Raw genomic sequence first — 18348 nt, forward strand, 5'->3', positions numbered from 1 at the left:
TTCGCATCAGTAGATATTATATTTTTATTTCGATTCCATAATCTTCGAGTTTTGAATTTTAATTTTGCGGAACAAACGAATTGGTTGTGTTATTTTACACGAACGAAAAAGTTCACTCGATAAATTCACTTTCGTGCCTTTCCTGCAATTAATCGCTCTCTTTTTCACACACATACACACACACTCTCTCTCTCTCTTTCTCTGTGTCTCTCGCCAAACGAAACGATTCGGATAGCTCTCGCAAGTTTCGCGTTCCCACGTTAAGCTTGACTTTGATGTAAGCCGACTTCCTCGCTTTTGTGAAACTTAAATTCCTAGACCGTCCTATTTTCTACTTAAGCAAAGCACGAAGTTGCAAGTTAACGTAATGCAACTTTTTCTTTTTCCCTGCTAGAAAAATTGCCAAACTTGCGAATACTGAAGTAAATACTTGTCGTCTCTCGTTCCTCATTTTACATTAACAAAAGAAAGAGGAAATAAACGTGAAAGGAAAGGTATTTATTCAAAGAATAATTCTTCTGCAACGGAACGGCGCCTGCTCTCATTCTGTTTTATTTTGAGAAAAGAGATATATAGGTAATTTGGAACAATTAACTCTCCTTTCTTGTACGGTTCTTTTTCGAAAGTAATGCCGTTAGATTTCTTTTTCGTATCCAAAAAAGAAGAAAAAAACAAGGATGAGAAAGAGAAAGAGTAAAAGAGAGAAGATAAGTCCTAGAGATTTAACTTGGACAGGTTTGGACTTTTGCTAAAAGACCGCCAGAGGTTAAGTTCTTATACTTTGCTTTCTTTTTTAGTTACGATTAGTTTCATCCCTTCTTGCCTTGAAGAGAAAGAGAATAAACGCTGGGTTAGACTTAAATCGCAAAGATTTATTACTTCGTTGCTGGTCTTGACGCTTCCTCTCTCTTTCTCTTTCCTTCTCTTATAGTTTCTCTCGAATCGAACATACTCAATTGTTTCTAATCGATCGGATTAAGAGAGACACATTTAATCGACGTTTCTCAGTAAGCTTAGTCGACGAAAAACGATATCGTTTGCTCCTAAGTTTATTTTTTCGACTGTAATCAGCAACGAGATATGATTTTAAGAAACTCAATGACCCTCGACCTTTTTTAACCATTTTAATTTTTAAGATAAAAGTTAATCGTTCCAAATTCGCAAGATCTCAGCACGAAGGAAACACTTAAAAGCTTTAAAGGGAACGTAACGCCATTCCGATGATGATTGCACGAATATAACTTTCATTCGAGAGACGAGAAAATTTAAAGGGGCTGGTATCAGCAGTATGCTATAAAAAATAAAAAAGGAGAGAAAGAGAGAGGAAGATGGATAAAGTAAAATTGGAAATATTTCATCGAAAAAATGTTTCATTGAAAAAATTCGGATAGTTCGAATTCTTCTTTTATCGATTCTTTTTTTAAGAAAATATCGATAAATATTCAGGTACGATCCAAGTCATTTGCATATATGCTTTGAAAGATTTAAGTATTCATATATGCATTTTATTGTTTCTATATTCTCACTACATGAATAGTTAATTTCACCATTGTGTGTGTATGTGTTAATTTTTATTAATGTGCATGTTAATTTTTATAATAATTAAATGCCTATATGATTCCTTAAGATCGATTGGAAGTTTGCTTATTCAACTGAAATATCCCGAAACGAGGTTTATGATCTTCTGTTAAAGTTTCCGCCTTAACGATACGCGTGTAATGACCTGTAACCACTGTTAATAGCACTTAAACCATGTGTCGTTAGCTTGGATCTTTTGCGTAAATCAAAGGTGGGTAACTTCTTCTTCGCTAGAAGGCATACGGTCCTCATCATCAATCAATCCATTCCCCCACTATTTTGCAGAGATCAGGAGAGTGTCACTGGGACGGCAAGAGGAGATTTTCGATTGCTCCGCCTATCCCTATCTTTAATGTCTTTTTCTTATCTACAGGGTAGGATCTTACAATTAGTTACATAGTTGTAGGATTTCCATATTTACGCTGGATCGTGAATAAAAATCTATGCCAATATTTTATCGTAATATCCGACTCACTATCAGTTTCAATACATAGTTCTCATTCTTTCTCTTTGTTATGAATAGGATTTGTAGATGTCATTCTATCAATATCTATAAGATTACTTTAAGCAATGAGTCAGTCAATTATACCCGCGTGTTTTATAGAAATATTTTTATGATCTCTGTACGATACTTAAGTTTAGTATCATTCCAACCGATTATTTCAAATAAATAAAAATAAAAGTCATGCAGCTCATGAAATATGTAAAACTGTGTGAAATAGTAGGGCTCTTCTCCTCTCATATTATTATATGGAACAGGCAAGTAAAAAAAGGAGCCACATGCGGCCGGCTGATTCCTTTATATTTTTTTTTTATAGTTTATTAAATCAGTTAGTCTCGTTAAATTGCAATTGTGGAAATTATGCTACTTACGCGTCGTGAAACTGTGATCCCACCAATCCGTTCGACAAAGATACGCTTTCAAATCATCGGCTGTACGTGCGACTATGACTACCGGTGGTGCAACCAAAGTACGAATACTTAGAAATACACTGAATATCATGACTATGATACCAAGTCGCTTGAGTAAACTGGCATCTGTAATTTTTACCGCCTTTGCCGACTTCACTCGAAATATCACCGATATTCTGTAAATAAAAAAGAGTATTTATAATAATCGTAAAAAATGTTGACTTTTTTACGGGAAAGATGATGGGAAGCATTAAGCGAAGAATCGAATTTCTCGTTATTAACTTTATTAACGAGATAGAGATTTATTCCTTTTTTATTTCCTTTTTTATTTATCTTGGTATATTTATTATCTTAGGAATCAAAATTGGTATTAAATATTACAAATTCAAAAATCTTCGTTTGCATGCATTTCCAATTTCCGATTCATTTACATTAATATCTGAATAAATTTTCTCGTATAAGATTATTCCTACCATATTTTATTTTCTATTATCTCTGCCTGTAATAACGAAAGAACAGATTATCGTCTTTAATTATTTACGTATGAGCGTTATATTCTTTAAATCTGTAATCGATCTTTTTGCTTTTTTCTTTTTTGTGGGTAATGTGAAACGCACGAATATGTATGAATTTTATTAAGTATAGAGTTACGTAACTAATATTCTATTAAATTCAACTTTTAGATTGTGAAACTTCTGATTTAATTATTAAATTAAATAAGAATATTTTTTGTGTTTATACATTCGTTATTTCAAACCACAAATGAATTATTGATAATTTTATAATTAATGAAAGATTTGAGATAATCTTACATTTGAAAATTCAATTCGAGTAAAAAAGTTATAAACAATAATTTACTCTATAATTTTTCTTTGCTTTTATCTTCTCGTAATTCGTTAATTTATTCTCATTATTAACGATAAATGACTATACGAGTCAAGTATGATAGCATGAGAAACAATGGATCTTTCTTATCGTTAACAAAGAGTACCGAATGCGAATCGTAAAAGCCGAACAGTTCCGTAATGTAAAATCTATGTCGACGAAGATTAACGATGATTTGACAATAGTACAGAAAGGGACATAGTAGTGTATTTGATCGTAAAGGGTGAGCTTTGCGTTAGTTTCGTCGATCTAAGGAATACACTATAGAAACTGATTTAATGCTCTGGATAAAGAATCTTTGCTTCATTTTACTTTATTTACTTTTAACGACTCGCCGACATTGGCATATCCAATTTACCATAATAAAATTCAGTTGTACATAAATCAATAGCAAGGTTTATTCTTCGCATAAAAGATATTATTTAATTTACGATTAAATGGATATATCAACGACATTGAAATATTTCTATTTTATCATGTGGTCAGAAAATAGGTTTAGATCAAGAAGATTCGCATTCGAACTTTCTCAAGATGAAAACGAAGGAAGTTGAAAGAGGCAGACAGAGATAGAGGAACAAGAAGAGAGAAAAGGAGCAGAAGGAAAAGCGATCTTTTGTTCCGGAAGTTTGAAAGACCCGGAAATCCTGTGGTTTCGAGAAGCTGGATCGAAAGAGACAAGTACGAGGAAATAGTAAGGAACCGGCTCGATTATCGATCCTTGATAAGTTCCGACCCTCTTTCCTTGCTCTTTCTAGTTCTAACCAGCAATTGACGCGTTTTTCAGTGATGTAGTTCGAGAGAAGACGCTAAATGCAGGGCTGATGTGCTATTAAAGGTTTATGAAGGTATTTAGCAGGTATTTACTAAAGCTTTCGATTGCAAGTATTATAGTATTCGTACTTCTATTCGTTCAAGCCATTCCCATGTTCAACGGGAATCTCTCTTCCTTTCTCTCCCTCTATCAGATAGAAGTACCATAATCCTACAGATATTCTCCGTCTACTTGCTCCCCATATCGTAATTATCTCTAAAACGTTTGAATTCCGTAAGAAGTAAGATTATTCCGTAAGAACAAAAGTCATAATATTTTTCAAAATTGTTCTACTACTAATACTTTGGATTGTACATTTACCTTTTAAGACAACTTTTAAGCATTTACGATATTTTTTTTTTTGCATCGGGTTACCTATTTCAAAGAATTCGTGAATCCTTGAGGAAGAAACTGCCGAAAGATCTTTCATCGAATTTCTTAGCCGATAAACGGCAAAAGAAATGCAACCAGTCGTTTGCTACGAATACAAATGAGATATAAAACCTTGCGAAAAATCCTCTTCAATGTGGAATAGACTCAATAGTATCTTTTATGATTCACGAAAGATGACTGCATGAAAATAACGTAACGCCTTTGTCGAACCGCTTATGTGATTTTGCATGAAGGGGAGGATAGGGAAAGAGAGAAATTTATAACCATCCTGGGGGAGTCCGAGATATCCATGGAGGTATTTGTATCGGCGGGAAGGGTAGTATTTTCTCTCGGACAGAGATCGGTGATGTCGGATTTAGCGAGAAAGCGAATGCGAGTGAGGTTGGTACCAACACGTTAAATCTCAAAATGTCCGATCTCGAAGCAGAGATCGGGAGTAGAGACATTAGAGGTGGTATGCGGGCTGGATTAGAGCTTCTGCCACGTGTCGGACTAACAGGGTTGACGAAGACTTTACTGAATATATCGATATATGAGCCATATTATCAGACCGACCGGATGTATGCCAACAACATACATATACATATAGATACGCATTATATGTATACGTGTAGATATTATACGACAGAGATGTGGCTTTCATCGAACTAAATCGGAATAATGGCAGTAGATACCTAACGCGTAGGTATATTGACCCGTTAACATATGTATCTATAGCTAAATACAAATTGACCAGTGAACACTCAGATGATCTTAGCTTGGACAGTAGATTATATCAGTGTTATATGCTTTTTGATGAATTTAATATATTTCTATTGTTTAAAGGATAGTATAGAACATCCGGGGTAAGTTATATTAACAGTTCGTTTCATCGTGTAATAACAAATTTCATAAACGCAATTTTCTCGGATGTATCGAGATATCAAATAATCTTGACATGGTTCCGAGCGTTGATTTACCCTACTCAAAATTTATTATATATAAATGTCTTATTATACGTTCTCGATTCTATATATCATCGATGTTAAATAATTAAATGTTTTCCACCTTATTGTATTTTATGATTTATCGAAAAGGAAAACTAATTTATCACGTTCTTTCTTTCAACTCGTTCAAAAATTTAATTATTCATATCCGAGAAAATAAGTGGAAAAAACGTAACGCCGCAGTCGTTGATATCACAACGTAATAACAATTTATCTTCATGTTGTACGAAAATAGAAAAAGAAAAAAAAGGAAGTATATGGAAAAATTGCTATTTCATTTTTTTATTTTTTTATTTTTTTTTTGTTAAAGTTTCATTTATTATCACCGCGTTTGCTCAATAACATAAAAGTTTAGTTAACACCTACACAAAAACAAATAATATCGATGTTGCAATTTCCATCTCCATTTTTTATCGATATTTTTCTATTGAACGCGAGTAACAGAAATCTCTCGAGGATATTTGGAGGGCAATTTTTTTCTATTGTTTACTTACCGCCATGTTTTCAACATTAAAGCACCGTACGTCAGGGAAAAACCGATTTCTCGGAGCCAAACTCGAACAGTACACGTTATAACGTTTGGCTGAGGATACATAACTATTGTCTGCAAAAGATGAAAAGAATAGAATTTCTCTAACGAAACGATGTGATAAAGCATGAGAGATTAATTTCTCATATCGTATTTAACATGGTTTAAATGATCTTTGTCATTATAGACATAGCAGAGGATAATTAACGCAGAGATATGGTAACGTAATGTAAAAGCAATATTAATTTTTTAACGTTAACGCAAAGTACATGAATCAAAGTTCTATGCTAAATACTTATTTTTATCCTTAGGAATATTTATCCGTAAAATAAAAAAAAAGTTTGACAAATCTTCCAAAGCTTTAATCTTGTTTTGACAAAGACCCAGATTTTACCGTGCAATATATGAAGAAGGCGCCCAGTACTATAACGCGCAGCAAAACGGGGCTGGCAGCTCTAACCACCTGAAATAGAAAAGCAAAAGGTATTTTTTGTTAGAGACCTTTTCATATTTTTATAAAAGGATCTTTAATTAAGACAAGACAGTCGCATTTTCTCTTTCTCTCTTTAACGACATTCGCTTCTCTTTGGCTCTTGTACAATTAAGATATGAAGATGATTAATTCGTGTTAAAAAATGAGCGAATAAAGCAAACGAGGAAGTATTTCAATGAGCAACTAAATTTGATGCTCAAGTAAATATAATATATTCCGTGACATTGTAACAAAAGTCAGCTAGTCATGACAAGTTAGAATGTCATGCAATAGTTTAATTATTTATTGTAAATTTCTTTCGCACGTATTCGTTATCATTTTACCTTTCCCTACCTCTTTCTCCTTTCCCTCTCTTTCTCTTTGACTCTTTTCTCGTGTACACGTAGTCGAGAACACAGACAGTAAGCAAGTATATTCGATGTAATGCCGTAAATGAAACAGTTGAGACACGCAAACGGGAAATTAGCTTTGTTGCCAGTACGAACTTTGCTTTGTTATCCTCTCTTTCGTTTCGCTGACTGTTTTTTATTTTTTCTTTTTTTTGTTATACTGATATATTGTACTAATGTCAAATCCATCAACGAGAAAAATTCAATTTGATCGGATAATGGGGGAAAAAGGTAAACGGGGTTAAATTCGAGAAGATCGATTCCAAAGTTTGAGGTACTCATTTTTGTGTCGCAAAAAGAGATAAAGCATCGTTCATAGAAAATGGAGCAGAGGTGGTCTAGATTGTGGTCTCATTGTAACGTTGAAAGTTTCTTGAAACTGGCCAGCACCTTCGTGGACGTACATAAACGCAAAAGCTATTTCGAAGTTTCTATGTTATTCAAACGAAAAAGAGTCCGAGCTGTAAACTCGATTAATGCGTCCTCTTCTTGCTGCATCGTCCTCGTTTCGACCTTATTTCTTCTAAGATTTATCGCTTCAATGATACATATGTAATATGTATGTGAGATTTTATACGAAAGGATCCTTCGAATAGAAAGAAAAATTATAATAGTTTAATAAAAAGAGGATAAAAATGTAGTCATATAACGTTTCTTAATCCACGACGTATTTTCTTATAAAGCATTGCATTTCCTTTTCTATCGATGCAGATGTTTGTTTCACGTTAGTATTTCTTTCGTGTTCTTATACCGATAAAAAATAAATCGCGTTCGTAATAATACTCTATTAAATCGACGTCGGAACGTTTGAAATAATATCGAGGTAGTAAATAAATTCAATAAAAACGACGGTAAAGATGTTTTTTTCATTTTCTTTTTTTTTCGAGGTGTTCTAGAGAAATGATAAAGTTCACAGATGTTTTCAGATTTGGACAAAAGCGCAAAGTTAAATATGATACAAGATTTAGGTAATTTAGATTATTTTTTAAAGATCAGAAAAAATGTTGCTTATAAATCTGAAAATGAATTATTTATTCTCTCTAATTTCTTTCTTAAATATACTAAATTCAATGCTTCAAAAAATTTCTTGTTTCATTATTCGAACACTTATAAATATTAAGTTTCTATCATATTTTTTTTTTTTTTTTTATTGAATTACACTAAATCTTGTAATAATTAAAGTTACATAACGTGCGAAATTGAATGAGGCTTGCTTCCTTCATTCAGATCTTTTTTCATAACGGATCAATATATAATCTCGTTGCATATACAATGTTTACTCTCATTGTTTGCCATTCAATTTATTTCACATACTGCATATAGGTTGATCTTTTTTTAAAACATAAAAAGAAACTTGCTATCGAAGCTAATACGACTGTTTATCATTTAGATTTTTGTCAGGCAATGCACATTACAAATGTTTACACTAGCGAGTGTAATCCTTTGATGTTTTTTTTCCAATGCAAATAACATGCACGTTCGAAGGGAGTGACAGTCAAGCCACGGATGTGCTCAGTCGATCAAACTGTTAACCTAGAATAAATCGTTATTTTTATTAAAGTCTTTGATCGCTATTTATTCGATCGAATAATCACATTCATCCGTGCGCAGCAAATAATAATATATATGCTTGTCTAGTAATGAGAATTTCGAGGAAATAAATCGAAATTGTAGAATAAAGTTTCTTTAGTTAGGTCTTCGAGAAAATTGACTGTAAATATAGTATTAATAGACAATACGTAAAGAGTATTATTATATTTTGATTTCTTATTAATCTATGATTTACTATCAATTATTTATAAATACACTCGTACGAGAGATATATTTAATTTGCATTGATATCCGTTGAATGATCCAAGTCTCGTATAAAAAATTGATTACTCTACTGTTTCGATTTGTTTTTTCAAAAATAATTCCCTTCTCGTTTGTACCACAATTGCAGGAAGGCATACTCTACAACAATGTGATCTGAAATGTTTGCGGACCCTTCATAATTTAGATCTAAATGGATCTACGAAGAATGTTCCTATTGTATATCTAAATGCATCGGTATTTGTCCTTATGCAAATCGGCGAATTTGCGATACTATCAAAGCAAGATTCTAAGCATAGAACAGAATGTTCTTGCAGAGGGATCACTTTAACGTTGAATTTATTCCTAAAGACATCTTTGTGAAAATACATATGGAATCCTTGTTTCGTATCTAACGAGATTATTATTAAAATGAAATATATAACTGAATTTTAATACTTTTTCATTCTTAATACTTTTATGCGTTGTAATTTGCGAATAAGAGGAGTAATGGCAGGTCTGTTCAATATCTTCCCATTTCGCCACTTCTTTGGGAATAAAGAAAAATTATTTCTCGACCTTCTCCTACGTCGACATTTTATCGATCCCTTACAATAGAAGTTAATCAGGGTCGGAGAAGTGCAAAAGTAAAAGCAAAAGAAAGAGCACAAGCAATAACAAGAGAGAGGAAGATAGAGATAGATAGATAGAGAAAGAGAGAGAGAGAGAGAAAGAGAGAGAGACGTAGACTCGATGAAAATTGCAGAGAAGTTAAATTGATGTTTTCGTAACCAAAGCAATTTTACATTAAATTGGAAATGCACTTCATTCAATGGCATCTCGCAAGACCCTCTTCCTTATTCGAGAAACGACAAAATGTTGAAGTATCTACTATCTCCCATATCAGCAGGGAACTGTTGCCGAGAATTTCTTTCTTTTTTATGTGAACATGAAAGACGTTCGTTCTCGGAACAATGACTGGAAAAGAGGTTATGAACGATAGAAATAAGAAAAGAGGATATACGTGCTTCTTCCAATGTAGCTAGATAAATAGTGTTTGTTTTTGTAAAGAAAATCCAATAGTGGAATTAGCCATAGAGTGGAACAACCAACAACGAGGATCCTTCTATCTTTTTCTACGACTTTCCCAATTTTTCGAGGCATCCTTAAAAAGCAACGAAAAATGTTATTACATTTAAACAAGGGACGTAAGAGGGAAAGGGTATAGTTATTGCGAAATACGCGTACGATACGAAGGGTATCGTTATTACGGTTATAAATAATATTAATCAGCCATTTACATTGTCGTATTTTAGGTACAAGAAACGGTTAGTGTTCTCATAAAAACGGCTTAGTCTTAAATAGTGCTGTGTAAAAGGGGTGAAGGGTGATAGAAATGTAGAAGAAGAAGAGTCTGATATATTCAAGCCGTTCTCTTCGTATGCGAACAGAAAGTATGCCGATATAGCGCGATAATGGTTCGGTTATGTCTCAACGTGGTTTATTTTCATAGAAAGATCGTTAGGAAAAAGCAATAAACTTGTTTTGAAATTTTCTCGAAGTATGGCTTAAATTTTATACTCTCTCATTTCATTATGCATATACTCATACTTATGTACGTCATTAAAGTTCATCAACAAATAGAAAGATCATATTAGTTTTTAAGCCGGCGATAAAAAGTTGTTTTGATTTAGAAATACAGAAAAAGAGAGAATCCAGATACTAAAATGATCAAAAACTGTAAAAAGGATAATATTTTTGAAAAAATTTTGAAGGTTTCAATAAAAATATTAACCATTTTGATATTTTTTCTTCCTTACTAATCAAAATCTTTACTATTTCTGAAGCGTTTTTATCAAAGTTTTACGTTACGATGTTCGAGACTGTTTTTATCAAGCATATAGAAAATTCATTGTAAAAGTTGTATGGGAACATCTGAGCTTAATTAAATCTTTAATCTGAAAGGAGCATATACATAAGATTCTCGACTTTTAAGTGAATATCAAGTAGACCTCATTTTCGAGTTATACCGAACGAAAATAAATACTGAAGAAGTATCATACACTTCATTTTCTTCAAGATTACAGACTCATCCGTCCTAAAGGAATTTCTTGGTCCGTTTATGGTTATCACGTACATAGCAAGGGTTTTCGCCCTTCGTGTTTCTATTTTTCTTTCTTCCCTTCTTTCGAAAGGGGGAAATTTAATGAAGCCTCTCGTGTGTTGTGAGTCTGTTCAACTTGATAAAACATAGTACTAGCGTAAAGATGCCTTCGAGAATATCTCCTTTTCTTTCTTATTCTCTCTCTTTTTTCTTTTCTTTTTCCGCAGTTCTTATTTCGAAGTTTCATATTAGAAGATACAAGGATAAGATAACACCAAGATAACGATAGTTCACGACTGCACCGAAAAGAGCATTGATCGTAATTTGAAAAAAGCGATTGAATTACGTTGTATCAAAGCAATATCGATCGGTAGATTTGATGAAAAATATGAAATATTTTTTCTAAAGTATACGACGATACTTTATATATAATAGTTTTGATTTTGTTTGATACTTTGGAGAAGGATCTATTTCAACGTCAAGTTTTTGGAACATGTGTCACGATTAATGCTCTGGACGGAGACAGTTTATAGTTAGTTTCTAATGGTTTTAAATCTATCATATTCGTTCATGTGCTCAACTATAGTTTGAAATGATGATACGTTGAAATCGTTATTTTGAGAATTAAGAATGTTATATCGATAATTTATTGCTATTATCTAAGCAGCTAAACACATACAGCTTATGACATGTTATTTTTAGACGTAACATTTAGAAGATTAAAAGGACGTAAACATTTAAAAGATGTTAATACTCCGATGATCAAAAGTCACTTTGCTAACCTTCCTTTCCATAGAATTCAAGACAAATGCGGAAATGAAATGTCATAAGCATGTGGGTTCCTTAGTATTCTGAAGTTAACCCTTTAGTTACGATGAAGTTAAATGTGAAACTGTACGATCTGTAAGGATTGTTCGCCGCAAGGTACGTGTAAACAAAATTACCAGAATTGGTGTTTTTCTATGTCCTCAACCATGTATTTAATCATATCTGCGTTAATACCAGATAATGCATTGACGTAAGTTACGATATTTTTATTTATTTCCATATACAAAATTGGAAACCATCATAAGTTGAAAACATCTCTCGGACAATTTCAAAGTAAGAAAACAAGTAAGCCACCGTAATGGTTCTTCAAGTGAAAAGCATCACTCAGAGGAAAGTTACTATAGCAACGCTATGTTCCAAGAAATGAGTTAGCGAGAAGCCACTATAGTGGGGTGTAGTAGCCAAAGGGTTGAACACGGATATAAACTTGGCTTTATTGGTTTTTTATTTGTTTGTTTATCGTCGCAATAGTAGTCACAGAACGATGGTTGTATAAGATCAATGTCTTAAAGCGTGTTATATCGTTAGTTTTTTTATTTCTTTCCTTTTATTATATCCTAGATGCTATGTCAATATTATTTTTATTGAAACGTAGTTTTATTAATTATCTATTAATAAAAATAGGTACATGCAAATGAAAGAAAGAAGATTATGTTGATCTCCTGTTATATATTGGGATGAACGTTACGTAGTAGGTTGTAGATGCAAATGAAACAAACTGTCGGACAAGTACATCTGTCAGCACTCACCAAACAAAATTAACCGTCGTACGAGCGTACGTGCTATGTTAGAGCGATTTATCATGTAACTTTACGTCTTAGAAAAATGAACTGTCAAGGAGCGTAATCGTAGGAAAAGCCTCGGCTAGCCTCGTTCGTTCGTAACTGTCATCGAAATTGAAGTTCTTTGAAGGTTGCTATCATATTTTTTTTTATCCTTCCTTGATTTCTTTTCGTGTGTCTCTGATACATTTTTTTAAACATTAGATGAATAGATATCTTTTATATCGTCATTTGAAGCAACGATACATATGCAAGGTATTCGTAATTTTTTTATTAATTTTTTTTCCCGTTTTTTTACATTTTGAGATTTTGTAATCGAGTAATTATCTGGAGGAGATTAGAGAAAATTGGTAATATTAGAGAAAAGGTAAAGAAAAAGTTTGTGTTAAAAAAAATTGCGTCTCGAATTTTCGTCTCGATTATGTTTGAACAATCTCATTTGTGGTCCCTTGCACGTAATAGCTGCACCGAGTTAATAGATAAATAACTCTTAGCAGAATGTATAGTATATGAATAGTACATAATACTCGTATAGTAAATAAATAACCTTTAGGAAAATATGGTCTAATGGACCGTCACAAGGATGTACATGTGAGTGCATCAATATCATTTAATATTTATTTCAGAAATAAAAAGAAAAATTCTTATTCTCTTTTATATTTTATTATTGTTGTGAATAAAATTCGTGAAAATATCGCGATCCTCAGCCATTTTTGTTTGCTCGCCATTAATTTAAATGATTGTTGAACGAGAGACGAATTTAGAAGCAAGACGACAAGCCATAATAGCTGTCTATTGTACTAGTGTACATGTCGTGCTGGATAAAATGGACAGCAGTACAGTAATTGTTCGAAAGTTGGTCGATTTAACAACAAAGCACGAACACATGTCATACATTCTATATAATAAACGAGACCTTTTTACATTTAGATTAATAGTTCTATTCCTCTTTTTTTTTTTTCTTGCATCTCTTCATTCGACAACAGATATTTTAAGTTTCCGAGTAATTTTGTTTCGTGGATTCGTTAAATATTACTTATTCACCAGCTGCCGCATTTTCCAATAAGAAACACATTACGAAAAGCAATTCCGTATAGAAACGTAGGATTACGAGGCATTGCATTTAGAAGAAACGATCTATTAAGGCCGAGGAAATAGGAAAAGAAAAAGAAAAAAAGGTAGAGAGAAAGAGAGAGAGAGAGAGAGAGAGAGAGAGAGAGAGAGAGAAATGCAAGTTAAATTTGAATAAAAATATGTTTTTCATTTTCACGAGAAATGCTAATTTTAAAGCTGGCCGACAGTCTCTCGCTTAAGTAGTTAGTATCCCTTTACCGTTTTTTAATACTCTTTTTTATAGTTAAAAAGTAAAGACCACAATTCGGGGTAAATACCAAGAGAAATGATTTTTGAAATGATGAAGAAATTATTTAAATAGGAAGTGTAAAAGTCTTGTTTTCTTTTGCGATTAAAATAATAACGTAGATTATACTTTCTTTGGAAAATGATTAAAAATCAAAGTCTTTTATATTCTCTCGTCCAAAATCTTTTTCTTTTCTCCTTTTATTGTTTAAAATCGATCGATACGTTCAATGTGTTCTTTAAAAAATTGTTATCATTTTTACAATTTAAATTTTTAGTTACGTAATAATGAGAAAAACATTGGTATTAGAAATAAAAAAATGTAATGAGTTTATTTAATGAAACATAAAAAAGGAAGAGAAAGAGAGAAATTTGATTGATCTCGATCGTTCATCACACGAAATGTAGTAATAGAGATTGGAAGATGTATGCTAATGGATTTCACTATTTTTTTGCTCGTAGCAACGAAGCAATAACTTCGAACAATTCTCGATCTTTAGGTAGAAGGTTCAAAATATGTTAGAGATTTGTAATTACATTCGCTCTTGGCGATATTATTTCTTTCGTTTGTAATACTTGGGGACAAATTGAATAGCAGTAGTACAAGAGGGTGCTTGCAAACTACTTTTGTAGTTTTATCGTACAAAGAAAACTTTGTACTTTGGTGTGAATATCTCAGAAACTTAACTCCCCTCTCTTCCAAAAAAAGGAAGGAATAATTAAATCAGAAAGAAAAGAATATACAAGCAAACATTGGTATACGTATAATAATCCTCTATTAATACTTTTACCAATTGATTAATTTTCTTAATTATACTCTTAATTTTCAAATGAATTTAAAAAAGGTGATCTGTTATGTGATCAACGTGATATCTAGCCGGTTTTTTAATCTTGTCTAGTAAGATGTGTGAACAATCTTACAACGAAATTCAATTTGAAGAAGATAAGAAAAGCTGCGAGAAGAAGTATTCTTTACGACACGATGTTATCCATCTTAAATAAGATTTATCAAGAGATAAGTTTCAGGATTCGGAAGGTTTTCGCTGTTCTCTTTTATTTTTATCTATTAAAATTGAAATAATGACCATGATAAGGATATACATATATATTAGGGATAAAATATAAAGATTGAATTGAGATCAAGATGATAAAAGAAATTCTCAGCTTACGCTAAGTTGGATTAGAGGTGCATTTCGCAAAAAGCAGATTTCGAAAAGAACGAGGTAGAATAATTAAATAGTTCGAATACGTAATAACCTTTTTACCATGGCTCTCTTCTCATTTTCTTCCTCATCGTATAGAATTAATTATTCCTCATTCTGGAGTGTTCATATACATACTCGTTTATAAACACAAGTTCATATATATATAGATGTAATATCATATTGAAAAATTAGAAAAACCTATTGATTCAATCGCGGTCAGAGAATTTATGTAAAGTCAGAAATTTAATTATAAAATTCTTGATGTTTTAATATTCTTTTTCTTTCAAACATTTTGAATTGTACAATAGAACGTACGAAAAAGTATAAAAGATTTTCTTTAGCTATATATTAAAAATACTCATTGGAATGGTCGAGCGTTCTCGACATTTCTACTATACGTATATTCAAAATTATAACCATCAAAGCGTTCCGTGTGTTTGTTTAAAGTCAAGAAGATCTATTTTGATCGTTTCAAAGCAATCTCGTTGGATAAATCTTCACTTTTATCTTCCCTTTCTATCGTTTCTTTATCACGACTAAATTGGGAAGAACATCCGTTCGCACGAGATCATTGAGGACGAAGGAGAGAAAACTATTTCGTGTAAGGAACCGATAATATTCTTGAATTTCAAAGGTAACCTCCTCCACTCGCTTTTTGCTCTCATGTAAAATGTATGAAGATAGATGAATGATTCATATCGAATACAAATACTAGATACCTATGTCTATTGGAGCACTAGATATTTTTCCATTGAAGATACGAGAATGTTATAGTTATAATATTTCTATAGTACTACTTTACATCGATAAGAAATATATTTTTGAAGTGCATTTTCTTTTTCATCAATATTGAAATGAATGTTATTAACCGATTGTTAATTAGAAAAATCAATAGAGTCAAGTACCTTTTTTCTTTTCTTTGACTTTTAGACAAACTCGCCATTACTCGTTGAATTTTCTACATTGTTCGTTGGAATTAAACGTTAAAATTCTCTCTATTTTGGTAGGAAATCGATTGGATAATCAGTTTATTGGTGCAACAATGATCGTCACATTTTGACACGGTTCTATAGCGACCTGGTATATTTTTTTTCTTTCTCTTTCGCTCTCTTTCTTTCCCTATAATATTTTTACAACTCTCGTACCTCTATTATAACTTTAATAACGTATATTCGCGTTAAGTGCATTCTGGGTTTTACCTTGGTGTCCTGCTATTTGTGAGCCACAAGCCGCGACCTGTTCTCTCTCCGTTCTAATATTTACGTACACGTACGTATGTTACTTCGGGTTAACTTGAGTTTAAAAGGATATTCACTATTACAAAATACGATATAAAACCAGTATGGATTCTTAATAATTTCTCTGAACAAAACTTCAGGTTTTGATAAAAACCTGTTAAACACTTTATACAGTAGGGATTTTTTTTTTATTTTTATATATAAGTCTTTGTATATATTTTTATATGGTTTCATTTAGCTGATAACAATTAAACTGAAACATATTTTTATACTCTTTGAAAAAATTTACTTTCTTTTACATTTACAGTCAAGTCGATGCAATTGAGAATATTTCAATGTCTTTTTTGATAATAAAGCAATATATAGGTTGCTAGAAATAATAGAGGAAACTCAAGACTGCATTATAAAGTGTTGTTATCGAAATGGTGAATAATAACGGGTGATGTAGTAAAGTCTAATCGTAGCCTGCAACACCGTCTGAAAGCTCATCGAGCTCTTTACTCATCGCCGTGCAGATAACCACGTGTCGATCAATTTTCTCGGAGTATGGCACGATAACGTGGAGCTTTACGATTAAATATTAACAAGAAAATGAAATTCTTTTTTGTTGATGATAAATTTTATAGAAGGCCATTTTAAAAACATTTATCACTATTAACGTTTATCACTATTAGATTACATAAAATTATTTATAGTTAGGTCAATGATGAAACTTAAATGTAAATAAACATGAAAGATATTAATAAATGATAGAAATGGTTAATTTAACATATATTCATACTTTAATACTTCATTTATTATTGATATTCATGTAACATTTATTCATATACTATTTTAATATTTTAAAAGTTTATTTATATACTAAGTAGTAGTGGAGCTAAGTCTTAATAAACTAGAGGATAAGAAAAGTTATATATAATAATATATACAATTAACCTTCCTATGATAAAATTTGATGTCTTCTCTTAACGAGATTAGATTCAATGGGATCTACTCTTAATTAAGAATTCGTTGGAACGAAGGTAGAGAGAGCGAGAGAGAGAGCGAGAGAGAGAGAGAGGTTCTTCAAAATGAACTCTCAAAGACCGTCTTCAAAGTCATCCTATGAGAGTCATTCTCTTATTCGAGGGAGTCAAATCTTAGGGATACCAGAATGGATGATGCAAGGGTAACAGAATAGACGTCGTCTTGTCAAATAGAAGCAAGCGGTTAACCCGTGAATCTCATTTGTTTCGAAAGTAATAACACTTAATAAAATTTACAATGCTCACCGAAGATCTCTCTTCTCCTCTCTTTAATTGTGGCGTGGCTTACTCATTTAAATTTCGCGGCTTATTTCGCGCCCTCGAAATCATCTACCAATGTGCAACTTGCAATTTTCGAGAAAAAGGTTACATACCGATGTTCCTTGTATTTTTTTTCCTCTTTTTCTTTTTTCGTTTCGACAGAATTCTCTTTCAATTATTAATATTACTTCTTACTTTTTCGAATAAATTGATATTTCAATGCACTGAATAATTTCAAATATTTTCAATCTTATTTTAGCATTTCTTGGAGCTATATTACTCGTGTTTTGTTAGATACACATTGTTCATAGATACTGTGCAAACAATATCCAACTATGTATATTGTTTATTCTCCAATTCGACGTAACTTTAACAAGAACTGCATAATGAAAATTGCGTTTACGGAAGCATGTCGGTTCCAAGAACGTTCTACTGTATTTTTCTTTAGTTACTTCACGTTACTTAGGATCGTTCCTATCGTATTTCAGTATTAATGATCTCCAGTTTTTATTCTTTTTTTCCTGGACGTCTTAAAAGCATTTTCAAGGCTCGGACGTAACCAGAAACCATAGGAATTAGTTACGTGCTCGTGTTCTTGAATTAACGATCAGGATTATCGGCGTTATCAGCTTCGTAGTTTTTTTTTCTTTTTCGTTTTTCCTTTTTAACGATCACTCAGGTTTAAAGAATAGAATTATGTTGAATAAAAAATTTCGGCACAATCGGAAAACGTTAAGGACGTCTAATTTGCACGTTGCTGTTCCCATAGCAGCATCCAT

At 32.2% G+C, this 18348-nt stretch overlaps 1 protein-coding gene across 1 annotated transcript in view; it reads right to left on the reverse strand.

The window, feature by feature from the left end:
• LOC127066405 (probable G-protein coupled receptor 158) overlaps positions 1-18348 on the reverse strand; it is an 87713-nt gene that overhangs the window by 7966 nt on the left and 61399 nt on the right. Inside the window, exons 6-8 of the mRNA XM_051000127.1 lie at positions 6489-6557; positions 6060-6169; positions 2452-2666 (exon numbers count right to left, since the gene is read on the reverse strand). Coding sequence (XP_050856084.1) covers positions 2452-2666; positions 6060-6169; positions 6489-6557 — 394 coding nt within the window. The remainder of the gene's footprint in view (positions 1-2451; positions 2667-6059; positions 6170-6488; positions 6558-18348) is intronic.

This window comes from Vespula vulgaris, chromosome 9 (assembly GCF_905475345.1).
Source record: "Vespula vulgaris chromosome 9, iyVesVulg1.1, whole genome shotgun sequence".
NCBI classification, from domain to species: domain Eukaryota; kingdom Metazoa; phylum Arthropoda; class Insecta; order Hymenoptera; family Vespidae; genus Vespula; species Vespula vulgaris.